Below are 13,378 nucleotides of genomic sequence, written 5' to 3'. Positions count from 1 at the left end.
GAGAGAAATGGTTGATGGACTCAGGGACTTCCCCTTCCTGGGTCTAGTAGCTGCTTCATGTTCTGTACCTCATTTTCAAAGCGGGGTTCTTTTCCCCTTGAACACACCAGCCCCAAAAGACAGGCAATGTCGGAGGACTTTTAAAGGAGGACATGGTCAGAGCGCCTCGTCGAGTCTTGTTGCTCCGAAAAAAAACCCAAAAACCCCTTCCTCGGGGGGACGGCGACGGGTGTCAGTGCGGCGCTTGTGGTTTACGAGGTATTTAACTCTGCCTCCGAAGACGCCTCTGAGGTGAACCTGTTTGGAGCGCTTGAACTCTGCGGAGACCGGACGTCAGAATGATGTATGGAGGAGGTTTTTTTGTTTTTTTGTTTTTTTGTTTTTTTTTGCCTCCGCCCCCCCCCAAAAAATAAAAAATGCTGTCATTGTTCTGACCCCTCTCTCTCTCTCTCTCTCTCTGCAGGGCCCCCAGGGCAGGTCTGGCTTGGCCGGTTTACCTGGAGCTGATGGCCCCCCTGTACGTGTTGCTGTCACACACACGCACACGCACACGCACACACACACACACCCACACACACACACACACACACACACACACACACACACACACACACAAAAAAAACACACTGTGCAGTTTGGTAGCCTGTCCCTGCTCCATCGCTCTGTCCAGCATTTCCTCGAACATAGAACAGCGCCGTCAGTTCTATATTAGTCTGCAGTTACATCCAATTCACGATAGTCAATACGCAACATCCAAACAATTGAATATCTGATACTGTCTTATTTAGTGTGCGACAGTACTTATATAACGTTCCCCATTTCAAACACAGTTGTATCATGGTTCAGGTGGAAGTGTGTGGGTATCAAAGGGGGATTGAGGGGCAGAAAGGCAAGTTGGCCCCAAGGCCTTGAAGCCTAATGATTTGCTGCCGTCTGCCCTTCCTCAAATTTACCTGTCGAGTCAAGACGGGCCCCAGAGCCTTTTGTGCATCACAGTAATTTATCGATAAAGTACCGTAATCCCTACTGTGCACGTAAATGACAAAAACATGTGCTTGTGCTTGTTAGGGACCTCACACGAGGCCCCATCTCTTGCGCTGTGAGTACAGCAGCCCTCTCTTCAAGTCCACAGACATGATTGTGAATATTCATTTTACAGGGACATCCTGGGAAGGAGGGACCTCCAGGCGAAAAGGGAGCCTTGGTAAGTGACTGGTTGGTTGGGTGCTTGGGTGGTTGGTTGGTTGGGTGCTTGGGTGGTTGGGTGCTTGGTTGCGTGCTTGGGTGGTGGGTTGGGTGGTTGATTGATTGATTGATTGATTGATTGGGAGGTTGGGTGGTTGGTTGGTTGGTTGGTTGTCTGGTTGTTTGGTTGGGTGGGTGGGTTGGGGGGTTGGTTGGCTGAATCATAGTTTTGATTGAATTTAGTCCACATTCAACTCAGAAACTAGACCACACTCAGTTTCCTGTATTTGTTGTTGTTAATCTTAGTTAGTATGAGTAATTCCATTCCCACCCACATAGATCTACACAGAATAAGAAGTGCTCCACCTCCCGCCTGCCACTCCAGACATCCCAGCCTTCCACCACACTACACTCGCTGGCCACGGCGACACCCGTCTAAGGACAATAATCACAGCTTCTCCTCTTGTTCTTCAGGGTCAGCATGGACCTCAGGGCCCCATCGGCTATCCCGGACCTCGCGGCGTCAAGGTGAGGTCCGGTTTCACGCTGCTTGGATCAGTGCAGGCGCTGATCCTCAAATACCCCTGATGTTATTGTGTAAGGCCTGATGTTATTCTAAAACATTCTATTTTCCTCCCTGACAGGGCGCTGACGGTGTCCGTGGTCTGAAGGGTTCAAAGGGAGAGAAGGTAGCGTTTATCAAAGCTTTTCCTATTGAGGTTATTTATCTTCATCCAGTCTGCTTCAGTCTGCTTCAGTCTGCAGTCGGGGTCTTGTCTGGAGTCTGATCTGGTCTGGTTTGGTCTCGTGGGTCTAGTCTTGTCTAGTCTAGTCTGGTTGGGTCCGGTCAAATCGGTTGTGTTGATCAGGTCCATTCCGATGAGTCTGGTCTGTTCCTGTCCGCGCTCGTCAGGTTTGGCCGAGCCTGATCTGGTCCGGTCTGGTTCGTCTGGCTTGATCGAGTCTGGTCCAGTCATACCGGTCCGGTCCAGTCTGGTCTGGTCCAGTCTGGTCCACTCTGGCCTGATCCAGTCTGATCTGGTCTGATCCGTTCGACTCGGGTCTGGTCCATTATTGTCCAGTCCGGTCCGATCTGGACCAGTCTGTTCAGGTCTGATCAGTCATATTGATCATGCCCGGCCCGGTCTACTCTGGCCCTACGTCCGGTCCGGTTGATATGCTCTACTTCAGCCCGGTCCGGCCTGGTCTGGTCCTCTCTGGTTTTGTCCGGGTTTTGTCAGACCCTGCTCTCCTCCCCACCAAACCGTTCAAGCGGCTGTTCCCTTTTAGACCTCTTCTTCCGTCCTAATGCGAGTGGGCGGATGCCGCAGTGTGGAAACCGCTCGGCCCTGGGTGGAGTGTTGAGACCGAGGTGGCCGGCCGAGGTGACCCTCGCTCAGCCCCGCTCAATACTGCTGCAAATGGTGGGCGACCCCACAACCACCCCCCTCCCAATCCCAAATCGATTGCGTTGCACCCAAAAACACACGTCTTAAGATATTTTGTATATATAGGGCTGGGCTGGGTTGATGTTGTTGTTGTTGTTGTTGTTGTTGTTGTTGTTGTTGTTGTTTCTGTGACACAGGTATTCATGTTTGTTTGCTATTTACGGAATAATTAATACAAAGGACTCTCGAAGACGGACCCTGAGAAAGCGTTTGTTATGAATAAAGGATGCTTTTTCCTTCTTACATTTTACCTTTTTACCTCTCCACTTACCAGGTATAAGTGGGTAAGGGAGTGTGTGTGTGTGTGTGTGTGTGTGTGTGTGTGTGTGGGGGGCGGGGTGTTGTTTGTGTAGTCTCTGCGCTGCAGGGTGACTGGCAGCAGACATGTTTTTCACTGCATTATGCATCAGGCAGGGTGGGAGGCTCGGACAGGTGACAGGCCGAGAGAGGGAGGGGAGGCGGTGGAGGGGAGGAGGTGAACCTCGGCCCGTGGCGTCCCGCTCGCGGCGGCGACCCCTCGGCAGCGTCGCTGCGCGGTCGGGTCGAGAGCGTCTCGGCGAGCGGGCGTCCTCGCGCGGTTGCGGACGTGCCCCCCGCTGCTGCGTCCCCTCGCCTTTGTGTGTTTGCGCGTATCGATTACTTCCGCCAACGGCCGCCGCTGTTTGCATCCCGCTATTGACACGACCCCCCCCCCCCCCCAAAAAAAATCGTTTGTGCCGGCTAGAAAACTGTTGTTGTTACCCTTATGCAGCTTAGCTCACTTGCCCGTGGCTCAGCGTGGCCGGCGGCTGATTGAGCAATTGAATGGAATGGTGGGGGCGGGGGGGGTTACCTGCAGTGCTGTTCCTCTGTTTGACCAGCAGATGGCAGCAACGAGCGCGTGATCCATGCGACCGGGTGAGCGTCTTTCTGATGGGGGGGGTGGTGAGGCTGATTGGAAGACACGGCTCGCACGGGGAATGGATTTTCAAACGGATGACTGCTAAACGGAATGAATATTTCCTGGTTAGGGAGGAAAAAAAAAAAAAAAAAGCGGGTCTGGTGTCTGGTACAAATCCCTGATAAAGGCATTTGACACCTGTATTAATGAAAGAAAAACAGACTCTAATATATGCGCCTTGAATGACGTCGCTTGCTTCTCTTTCGCCACCGTTTCAGGGAGAAGACGGTTTCCCGGGATTCAAGGGAGACATGGGGCTGAAGGGAGACAGGGTGAGGAGGTCTACCGGGTCCAGCACATTTCTCTACTCGCCTCTGCTCTTGTCTTCATCCTTCTTCTCTCCCCGGTCTTTCTCTGCGTTGTTGTCTGTGTGTATAGGGTGAGCTCGGTATGTTGGGGCCACGTGGAGAGGACGGCCCCGAGGGACCCAAGGGCCGATCGGGCCCCAACGGAGAGTCTGGCCACATGGGTCCTGCTGGAGAGAAGGCAAGCGCCTCCGTCACACTTCTGTCATGTCTGCCGTGTTCCATTGTTTATCAGCTGGTGACGCTGTCCGATTGTGTTTCACCATAGAAGCAACATGTCACTCATGAGCGATTATGGGCTGAAGTAGTAACCATGGTGATGTCTTTCAGGGTAAACTGGGCGTCCCGGGATTGCCAGGCTATCCAGGAAGACAAGGGCCCAAGGTATGACCACTCCGGCCCAACGCCCCCATGGTCCTTTTGAGAGCACCCACACCCCATACACGAGTGTATACACACACACGCACACACACACACACACACAGACACACAGACACACATAAGCACTCCCTCCTCCCTTTCCCCCAAAATAACACACGGTTACACCGAGACAGCAGGTGACGGCATGAATATGCATCTGAGCGAGAAACCCAAACATACGGATTTTCAACTCTAAAGCTACAAGCCCACGACACAACGTGTGTGGAGTGGAAAAACATTGCAGATCCACACACACACACACACACACACACACACACACACACACACACACACACACACAAAAAAGAAATGGGTTTGTGGCGTAGAGCAGCCAGAGTGTGTCAATCCAAAAATCTGTGTTAACTGCATCCCCCCAGGGGGAAGATGGAGCAGTGAAGCAGTCGTGCCTGCCAAAGTTCCACCGTATGCTATGTATTGATAGTGAAAAAATACATATATTTTCATGCATTGAAGGAAAAAATTCCAGGCCTGAACTCACGGTGCAATGACCGGTCTCTCTTAGTAGTGCACCGGACCAATTTACCTACATTTTTTAATGTGAGCATATAAATCTGAAGAGCCAAAGAAATGCCATAAAAAGAGACCATACACTGCATATACACACACACACACACACACACACACACACACACACACACACACACACACACATCACACTTCATACTGAGAAGAAAATGGCTCTTCTTCATCAACAGGCTTTTAGAACAATAGGATTTCCAAAAACAAAGGAATTTTTTCGGCATCATCATCATCCCACCAAATGCCGGTTAAGCCCATTGTCTTGGATGCCATTAATCCAATGACAGTATTAATATTGAAAACCAGATGGGAATTGCCCTCATTTATTTTCTTTTGGTGGCACGATTCACAAGTGAAGCATAAACGACTCGAATTGGTCCAAAAGTCGATGCAGTTATCTTAAAGGCTTCAACGCCAGTCTGGTCCCGTCTTGCCCCCCGCCCCAGCCGACGGTGTGCCACTGGGATTGGAAATTTTCCATTATTTTCAAATCCCAATGTTGACAGGCATGCTCTGGTCTAGTCTGGCGTTAAAGGAAAGAAATACACCTTCCACGTGGCCGATGAAGGCGATAACGCCGCACACAAAGCGTCGAGCGCCAGAATCTCACCCTGCAAAAGCGTGTTTTGGTGACGCAGCTTTCCCCTGGAACTGTACCAACGAGAGCTCCTGCGAGCCGCCGCCGCAAGCCGCTTTGCCGCCCCTCCGCCCCGTCAGGAGAAGGCGCCGTGAGGCGCCAGGAAAGAGCAGATGTCCCCAAAATGTTGGCACCCCCGTTCAGACCCCTCAAATGGCTTTGTGTGGTTTTTTTGTGGGGTTTGTTCGTTTGTTTGTTCATACGTTTGGTTTTTGAAGGCGTCTGATTTTTAATCCGTCACTCTGAAGCTCTTTCGGCTTGAAAAACGAAAGCAACAGGGGAGCAGAAAAAAAAAATGAAACGAAACGAAACAAAACAAAACGCGCTCCGACGGCGTCCAAAAGCAGCCCTGCACACCTGCCCCTCCCCTGCCCACCTGGTAATAATTTCATTTTTTATTTTATTCAATAATGTCTGCAGGGCTCAAGCGGCTTCCCTGGGTTCGCCGGAGCCAACGGCGAGAAAGGAGCCAGGGTAAGAGTAACACACACACACACACACAAGCGCGCGCGCAGACACACGCCATATACCGCGAGGCGGCATTTGTGTATGAAAATCGCCGAGCCGTCGTAACGCCGGGTAAAGGGAAATTGATTCCCGTTTACAGAGGCATCCGTGTGATGACTTTGCGCGAAAAAAAAAAAAACAAAACAAAACAAAAAAAATAGAAAATACAACATATCTGAAGCGAATCAACGTCAAGAACATAACAGCGCGAGCCTCGCAAACCGCTGCGTTGCCAATAACTCTGTCCTGAAGAGAATAGAGAGAGAAGCGAGAGGGAACCGATACACTTCTCACACACACGCACACGCACACGCACACACACACACGCAAAAGCCGTAGAACAGCATTTTTTTTTTTGTATTATTATTATAATTATTATTCTAGGTGTTATAATTTTCCATTTAATTTTTCAGTTGAAATGCACCAGGAAACAGCCAAGCCTCCTCTGCTCCACCGCTGGCTGAAGTCACGCAGCCGCTCGGGGATGGTTAATTAAGGGATATAGGAATCATTTAACGGACGCCGCCGACGCGTCCTGCCGCTCCGATCGAACGTCCCCGCAACGCCGTCGGGGTGTTACTCGTTTCGACGGGCGCTGCGTCGAGCGCGTCCAGATAACTCTTTGGCGGCGGGAAGCGCTCGCTCCTTCTTTCCTCCTTCCCCCGGCCGCCGGGGGCCTGTCAACCAGGCTGACGAGAGGAATTGCCTCGACGAGGTTACTCTGCGGCCACTTTCCACCTTAAGTACAAACGGCAACTCCCATTATTTCCTTTCCTTCTCGAATAACCTGGTGTTTTTGACTTTTGGCGCTTTGGCTCAACGTTAGTGGTGTAAGGTATTGTTTTCGAGGGCATTAGTATCGATCCGGCGCTGGGTACAGTCACCGGAGTTCGGCCGGACCGTCCATAAAGGACGCTGTAAAGGTGGATTGTCCATAAAAGTTTAGTGGCTATAAAGGAATAAAAGAACAGGACGCACCGTTCCCATCAACCAGGATCTCGCGGAAGACATCGGTGAATTGCGAGCGGATTACGCCGCTGGGGTTTTTATTCATGCCCCCCGAAGAGACTCACTCAATTGTTTTTATTTCATTTCCCCCCTTTTTCCTCTCGAACAGGGTGTTGCCGGCAATGCTGGACCAAGAGGCCAGAGGGGTCCAACGGTACGTAAGCGTCCCACTCTGATTGGCTGGGAGGCTGTCGGCTTCACAACTGCGAAGCGACGTTGAAAGCAAGAATGAATGAAATACCCTCGTCCTTCATAATCAATCCAACAAAGTCATTTATGTAATGAAACTGAGGGCTCTTTTTAAACGAACCCCTCAAAACCATTCTTGTTTTATTTTTAAAGAGGACCCGTCGTGCTCCTCCTTAGAGAAAGTCATTTAAGGCCTCGGAGGTCCCCAAAACACGTTTTTGAATTTTTTTTTCTGCTGAAAATCCCTCAGATTATGCATTTGAGCACAAATTTGAGCAGATGAACAAATCTGCGGCGAGAAAAAAGGCAGGCCAGCCGTCGAATCTTCACCCCTGTTAGATCTACAATGGCCTGATTCGAAAAGTTTGCTCCGACTTGCTTTGTTGTCGTTCTCCAAGCTTGGGGGAGCCTGCAGAGCTGTGAGTGATGGTTCTCTCTCTGCCCCCCCCAATACCCATCCAGGGTCCACGCGGAGCCCGAGGGGCCAGAGGACCGACAGGCAAGCCGGGGCCCAAGGTACAACCCACCACCTTAAAATAAAAAATATATACAGTATATATATATATATATATATATATATTTTGGTTGAGTACCTTTCCACCTCAGTGTCATCTTTGTTAACTGTTCCACCATTGCTTATTTCCGTAGGGCACATCGGGCAACGACGGACCCCCGGGCCCCCCCGGCGAGAGGGTGAGTATCGCAGATGTCGCCCCCCCCGGGGGTCAAGCGGGTTTTTAGGCGAACGACTCAATTCACCCTTCTGGATGCAACCCCCACATTTGCATAACGAGCGCGCTGCTGCGTTCTGGTTCTTCGACTCTGGCGCATTAGGCCTGGCCCGGTGGAAACACATGCCTTGTTCTGTGTGTGTGTGTGTGTGTGTGTCTGTGTGTGTGTGTGTGTGTGTGTGTGTGTGTGTCTTTACCGAAATCCCCCTAATGCCTTTGAGCAGATGTTGTTTGGACACTCTGCTCCGCGGGACACACAAACGAAGATACAATGCGAAGGGTGTCTTTTCCTCTTATCATTTCTGGCCTTGCGTCTATGAAGGTAAACGCGTCGCCAGACCAGGGCGCTTGTCGAATGCGCCGTGAGAGCTGTGAGCTTGCATATTGAATCTGAAGTTGTAAAATTCACAGATGCAGAATTTCATTTTTGGGCGAATATACAAAGGCGTTTTCCATTGCGGCCACAAATATGTGATAACGACCCGTCAAATTTTCATTCCAAGCACAAATGCGCGATTAGAATGTCTCAAATTGGCCGCCGCAACTTCACAAAATGTCAAATCCGCGGTCCTTGACTTTTACAACACTCCTCGCGAGAAGCCTGTTGAAAATGAACAAATAGGTGACCAATCACGAGGTGAGCGTTTTTTGGGTTTTTGGTTCTTTTTCCCCCCGCTGACCACAGCCTTGACGATTTTCTTTTCCATTTCTGTCAGTCATCACCGAAATTGTCAAGCCTGTGATCAGAGTGGGGAAAAAAAAACAAAGCTCCTGTCTAGTGATTGGTCTTGTGTTTAATGCAACCCAACTCAACCCCCCCCCCCCCAATCAACCAACACCGCTCCTTCACCAGTGACATCCAGGGCTTTGATCGGCGTGCAAAAAAACCTCCTGTCGTTTTGTGAAGATTTGAGAGGTTTTAAGCACAGATTTGTGCTCCCAATAAAAATGTGAGGTCGAGATCCAGATTTGTAGTTGTACTGAAAAAACGGCTTCAAGTAAAAAAATTGCATATACAGTATAAGTATATTCATCCAGAACACAAGTGTGTGAATGTTTTATGTGAGGGAAGATTTCAATATACAAGTTCAGATCTTTGTTCTGCTGGTGTTCACGTCCTACGCTATTTGGGTTTTGCAACGAGTTGACCTCCGTGTGCGTCTCCCCCAGTTGGTACCGCACCCGAGTCGCTGCCGGCAACGGCTACGATTTTCCTCCGATCTGGGGCTTTCGCTCGGCGATCCCCAAAAACCTGTCGGCGAGCGGAAAATCAGGCCAGAATCACGTCGTCTGAACTCATCTGCGTCGGGGGCCATATCTCAAATGAAGGGGCTGTGTATTAATAGTGAACCAGCCTTATCTTCTTAGCGGCGAGGCAGTGATATTCTGAAGCCGTTTGTTTTCCCTCGGTGTTTCACAGTTACAAAGCAGCCAGCACGCAATCATGGTTTCCAGCGGCGAGCAGTGACCCGTGCTGCAAACCCCTCCCCCCGGCTCGGTGGCGACACAAGCGCATTTTAGAGCTTCGCCCATCGCCTGACCCGCCGCCTTGATTTACTCGAGTTGAACCCAATTAATTATGGGAATTAATGCGCCGAGGCAGTTTCACCGCTCCGGTTTTCAAGTAAACGACACCCGCCGGCCGCCTTTGCTCAGTCCCGCAAGTCCCGCAGAGCGGTTATATTCGACGACCCCCAGGAATATATTTCTTAAGCATCCTTTGGAGGCGGTTCATGACTCTGTTCCCCTTTGCTGCGGTGGCCCTGATTTATTTATTGTGTTTTCAACTCAGGGACCTCAAGGACCCCAAGGACCGGTTGGCTTCCCAGGACCAAAGGGCCCCCCTGTAAGTATGGCTTCCTGCGGTGTTGTGTGCATACATACAGACCTGCCAACCTGCATTTTGTGTACCAACTACGCAATTCTTAGTCAAAATACACAGGTACGAAATGCCAGATAAAACTATGCAAATGATGTATATATACAGTATAGATAGTAATTTAATGACGGAAATCAATCAATCAATACCAAACTATACCATACATTTATTATTATTATTATTATTATTATTATACATTTTATTATTATTTAAACTACATCCGTTGGATTGGACCAGATGCTACAACCTTGTGTTTGTGGTTCTGTAACCCCCTCCCCTCCCACTCCTCTGACTCACTCAACATCCACTCATCCGCAGCGCAGCGGTACTTTATCATCCACCGAGGTGTAACGCTGCGTTGTGAGGTCAAATGGGAAGTGGAGGGAGTTAAAATAAAGCGCAAAAATGTTTACCGTAATGTTAACACATAAAGGGTGAGATGCATCGTCGATCGTTTTCACCCGCCGATCAGTGTCAGATGTGTTTTCAGGTTCTGTGCCGATGTCAAATTTACACGCCCTACACTGTGCTCATGTACTGTACTGGTCAAAATGCTCCGATACTCAAACCCGATGCCAACGTAATGTCATGTAGTTGCGCTCAAAAAAGAGAGCGAAAGAAAGAAGAAAAGTAAACAAGGAAGATTAGATAAATGTTTTATATATCGCTTGACAGTATTCTAACATTGTGCAGACTTATCTATCAGTGTCACAGTGGAGCTCCGATCGGGATGAAAAGTTTGACTCTTTTTTGACACTGGGTTCTTGACGAGTCACTCAGTAAAACCATTTTGTAAGGATTGCAATTTATTTGCAAAGTGCCATAAAAATATAATATAAATGTATATTGCACTTAAAGTGAAAGAGAGTTTAATTTGAAGTTTGAACTGGACATTTCCATGTTAGTTATATGTTGGGTTCTACTAAAGCTCAGTGAGAGTTCCAGGTTGAATTATACTGAAACTTGGTGACAGTTCATATTCAATTTTATTGGAGCTCAGTGACAGTTTCATGTTCTGTTATTGTTCCATCGTAAATAATGAACATTAATAAACTGTGTCAAAATCAGCAATCTCACTACTGTGGTAACTGAAAATTGCAGCGGTGGTACGTATGTGCAGCTGTCCAATCACGTGAGTGTGAGCAGATCACATGATGTATTTATCATTGACGTACAGCAGGTTGGAAATCAGAATCTGCAGGTCGGACTTAAATAAATCAGAAACAGGAGTCGACCAAGAAAATGACAATGGGTGCATCTCTAGTTGGAAAACATGTTCAGTAACATTATGAGATGAAGCATTTCAAGGGGTATATCCTAATGATATGAGTACGTATACTGTATATAGTTAGCTGTAGTAGCTCAAATACGCTGTGATGAGCCTCGTTACCAGACGACTACGGTGTGAATAACTGATGGAGTCAATTAGCTGCAGTCACTCAAACACCACGGAGGCTCCCCCTTACACTGTTGTGGTACTCAACATATTTTACCACGGTTGGCAGCTCTGTATATATATATATATATATATATATATATATATATATATATATGTATTTATCTATTTATTTATCTATCTATTTATTCATTTATTTATTTATTTATACTGGTGGTTCCCAGCGGTTGTTTTCCTGCTCCTACTAGATTAATAGAGTTTAAGGGATATTTGGCAGCATTCCAAACTCTCAGCTGGGATCATTAGTGAAACAGTTCTTGAAGAAGAAAAAAAATGTACCATTCTCCGGCCAAGACGTTGGAGCCGATTGGTAATTTCCATCTATTGATTTGCAGCTGATTCATGGCTTGTTGTCTGGCAATAAAACTGGGACAGGAACAGAAGTGGCGGGTTTAGCAAGCCGATAGCCTTTCAATTCACGGCCCCAGGGGCGACGGCTGCTTGTGCGCCTTAGAGCGCGGCTTGGCCACCGCGGTGAAATCACACCGCCGTTTGACGGCTGAGCACCCCCGTGATGTAACGTCTCCCCACTCTTCTGTCCGTCGCAGGGACCCCCCGGGAAGGACGGTCTGCCCGGACACCCCGGCCAGCGCGGCGAGACGGTGAGTTACCCCCCCCCCCCTCCCTCCCCCGCGGATCAGCCCTCTCTCTGGGCACAGTCGAGGACGGCGCCGTCGGGGCCTCTGCCGGACAAAGCTCAAAGGCCTTCAACGCAAGGATCCAGTCGACTTCCGCGCGGGACACTTCCGTTCCCACCTCATCCATCTTGGGGCGGCACTCTTTATCTCCCGCCTCCGGTTTCCCGGTGAGAGTTCCACGCTTGGATGTTGGGGACGGTGCGGGCGGCGTTCTCCGCCACCCACAGTTAAAAAGCTGCCGGGAATGTCTTCCATCCGCCCTGAAGGGATCCGAGCCCCCTCAGTGGAGGCGCTGCACTTCAACTGCAATCTGCTCTCCGCCCTTATCGCCGCCACAGCGGACCGAAATGTCTCGGCTACCCAGGCGCGCCCGGCGTCCGTATCAGAGGCCGACGTCGGCGGCGGGCGGCGGCGTAACGACGAGACGAGGCGCCTCCACCCCCGACGCGCCGACGCCGGAGTCCATCCGCGGCGGCTCGGCCCCCCGGGCCCGGTGGATTTGGAAAGAACCTAGGGAACCGGTCTTCCGATCGGATCGCGCGTCCCTCGGGAAGAGCGATGAGCTTTGGATTTTTCCAGTAGAAAAAAATGTTTGAGTGTCGCCCCCACGCCGAGATAAATGCGCCGTCACGCGGAAGGTCGAAGCCCGCCGGCCTGAATATCGCCGCCGCGAAACGTTTCCTGATGAGAAACGGCTGTGTTAAAACTACATTAAGGGAGCGTCGGTGAGGACGGCGGCGCGTGTCGGATCTAAGATTTATCCCACACTAAAGGAAAAACAGACTCTTGTTGCATCCCAGCATCCCCTTAGCTCCCACCCCCCCCCCCCCTCTCCCCCCTCACTTTGTATTCATGGCCGCGCTCCCCGCTCTCCCTCGTCTCCCGGGGGCCGTAAACACCGCTACAAGTTGACACGACATCCCCGGCTGTCGTTAAAGCCTTCCTCTCGCAGCTCACCTCTGAGACGAGACACTGCAGCACACCCGGCACGGGAGCCGCAGATGAAGAGCTGAAGGGTCTTCCGTGGAGACGCTGAGCTGAAGGGTCTTCTTGGAGACGTTGAGCTGAAGGGTCTTCCGTGGAGATGTTGAGCTGAAGGGTCTTCTTGGAGACGTTGAGCTGAAGGGTCTTCCGTGGAGATGTTGAGCTGAAGGGTCTTCGTGGAAACGTTGAGGGCGGTGGACTCATGCGCTCAGGAAGGAGCTCCTGGAGCAAACAACATAAGAATCGAGCACAGCAATAAAAGCCACCTCTGGCTCACCTCACCCCTCTCCCCCTCTCTCTATCCCTCTCCCCACTCTCTTTATCCCTCTCTCTCTCCCCCTCACTCTACCTCCCCCTCTCTCTATCCCTCTCTCTCCCCCTCTCTCTACCCCCCCTCTCTCTATCCCTCTCTCTCTAACCCTAACCCTAACCCTCTCTCTCCCCCTCTGTCTCTCTCTCTCTCTCTCTCTCTCTCTCTATCTCTCTCTCTCTCCCCCTCTGTCTCTCTCTC

General features: G+C 50.2%; 1 protein-coding gene across 3 annotated transcripts in view; it reads left to right on the top strand.

Annotated features, from left to right (window-relative positions):
• Positions 1-13,378, top strand: part of col11a1a (collagen, type XI, alpha 1a) — an 85,640-nt gene that overhangs the window by 39,621 nt on the left and 32,641 nt on the right. For all 3 annotated transcript variants that reach the window (XM_080020110.1, XM_080020111.1, XM_080020109.1), the window contains 13 exons: positions 464-517; positions 1,160-1,204; positions 1,660-1,713; positions 1,830-1,874; positions 3,792-3,845; positions 3,952-4,059; positions 4,209-4,262; positions 5,896-5,949; positions 7,100-7,144; positions 7,642-7,695; positions 7,828-7,872; positions 9,703-9,756; positions 11,794-11,847. In XM_080020110.1, the coding sequence (XP_079876236.1) occupies positions 464-517; positions 1,160-1,204; positions 1,660-1,713; positions 1,830-1,874; positions 3,792-3,845; positions 3,952-4,059; positions 4,209-4,262; positions 5,896-5,949; positions 7,100-7,144; positions 7,642-7,695; positions 7,828-7,872; positions 9,703-9,756; positions 11,794-11,847 (720 nt within the window). The remainder of the gene's footprint in view (positions 1-463; positions 518-1,159; positions 1,205-1,659; positions 1,714-1,829; positions 1,875-3,791; positions 3,846-3,951; positions 4,060-4,208; positions 4,263-5,895; positions 5,950-7,099; positions 7,145-7,641; positions 7,696-7,827; positions 7,873-9,702; positions 9,757-11,793; positions 11,848-13,378) is intronic.

Source organism: Zeus faber, assembly GCF_960531495.2.
Source record: "Zeus faber genome assembly, chromosome: 19".
In the NCBI taxonomy this organism is placed as follows: domain Eukaryota; kingdom Metazoa; phylum Chordata; class Actinopteri; order Zeiformes; family Zeidae; genus Zeus; species Zeus faber.
This window is presented reverse-complemented; position numbering and strand designations above follow the sequence as displayed.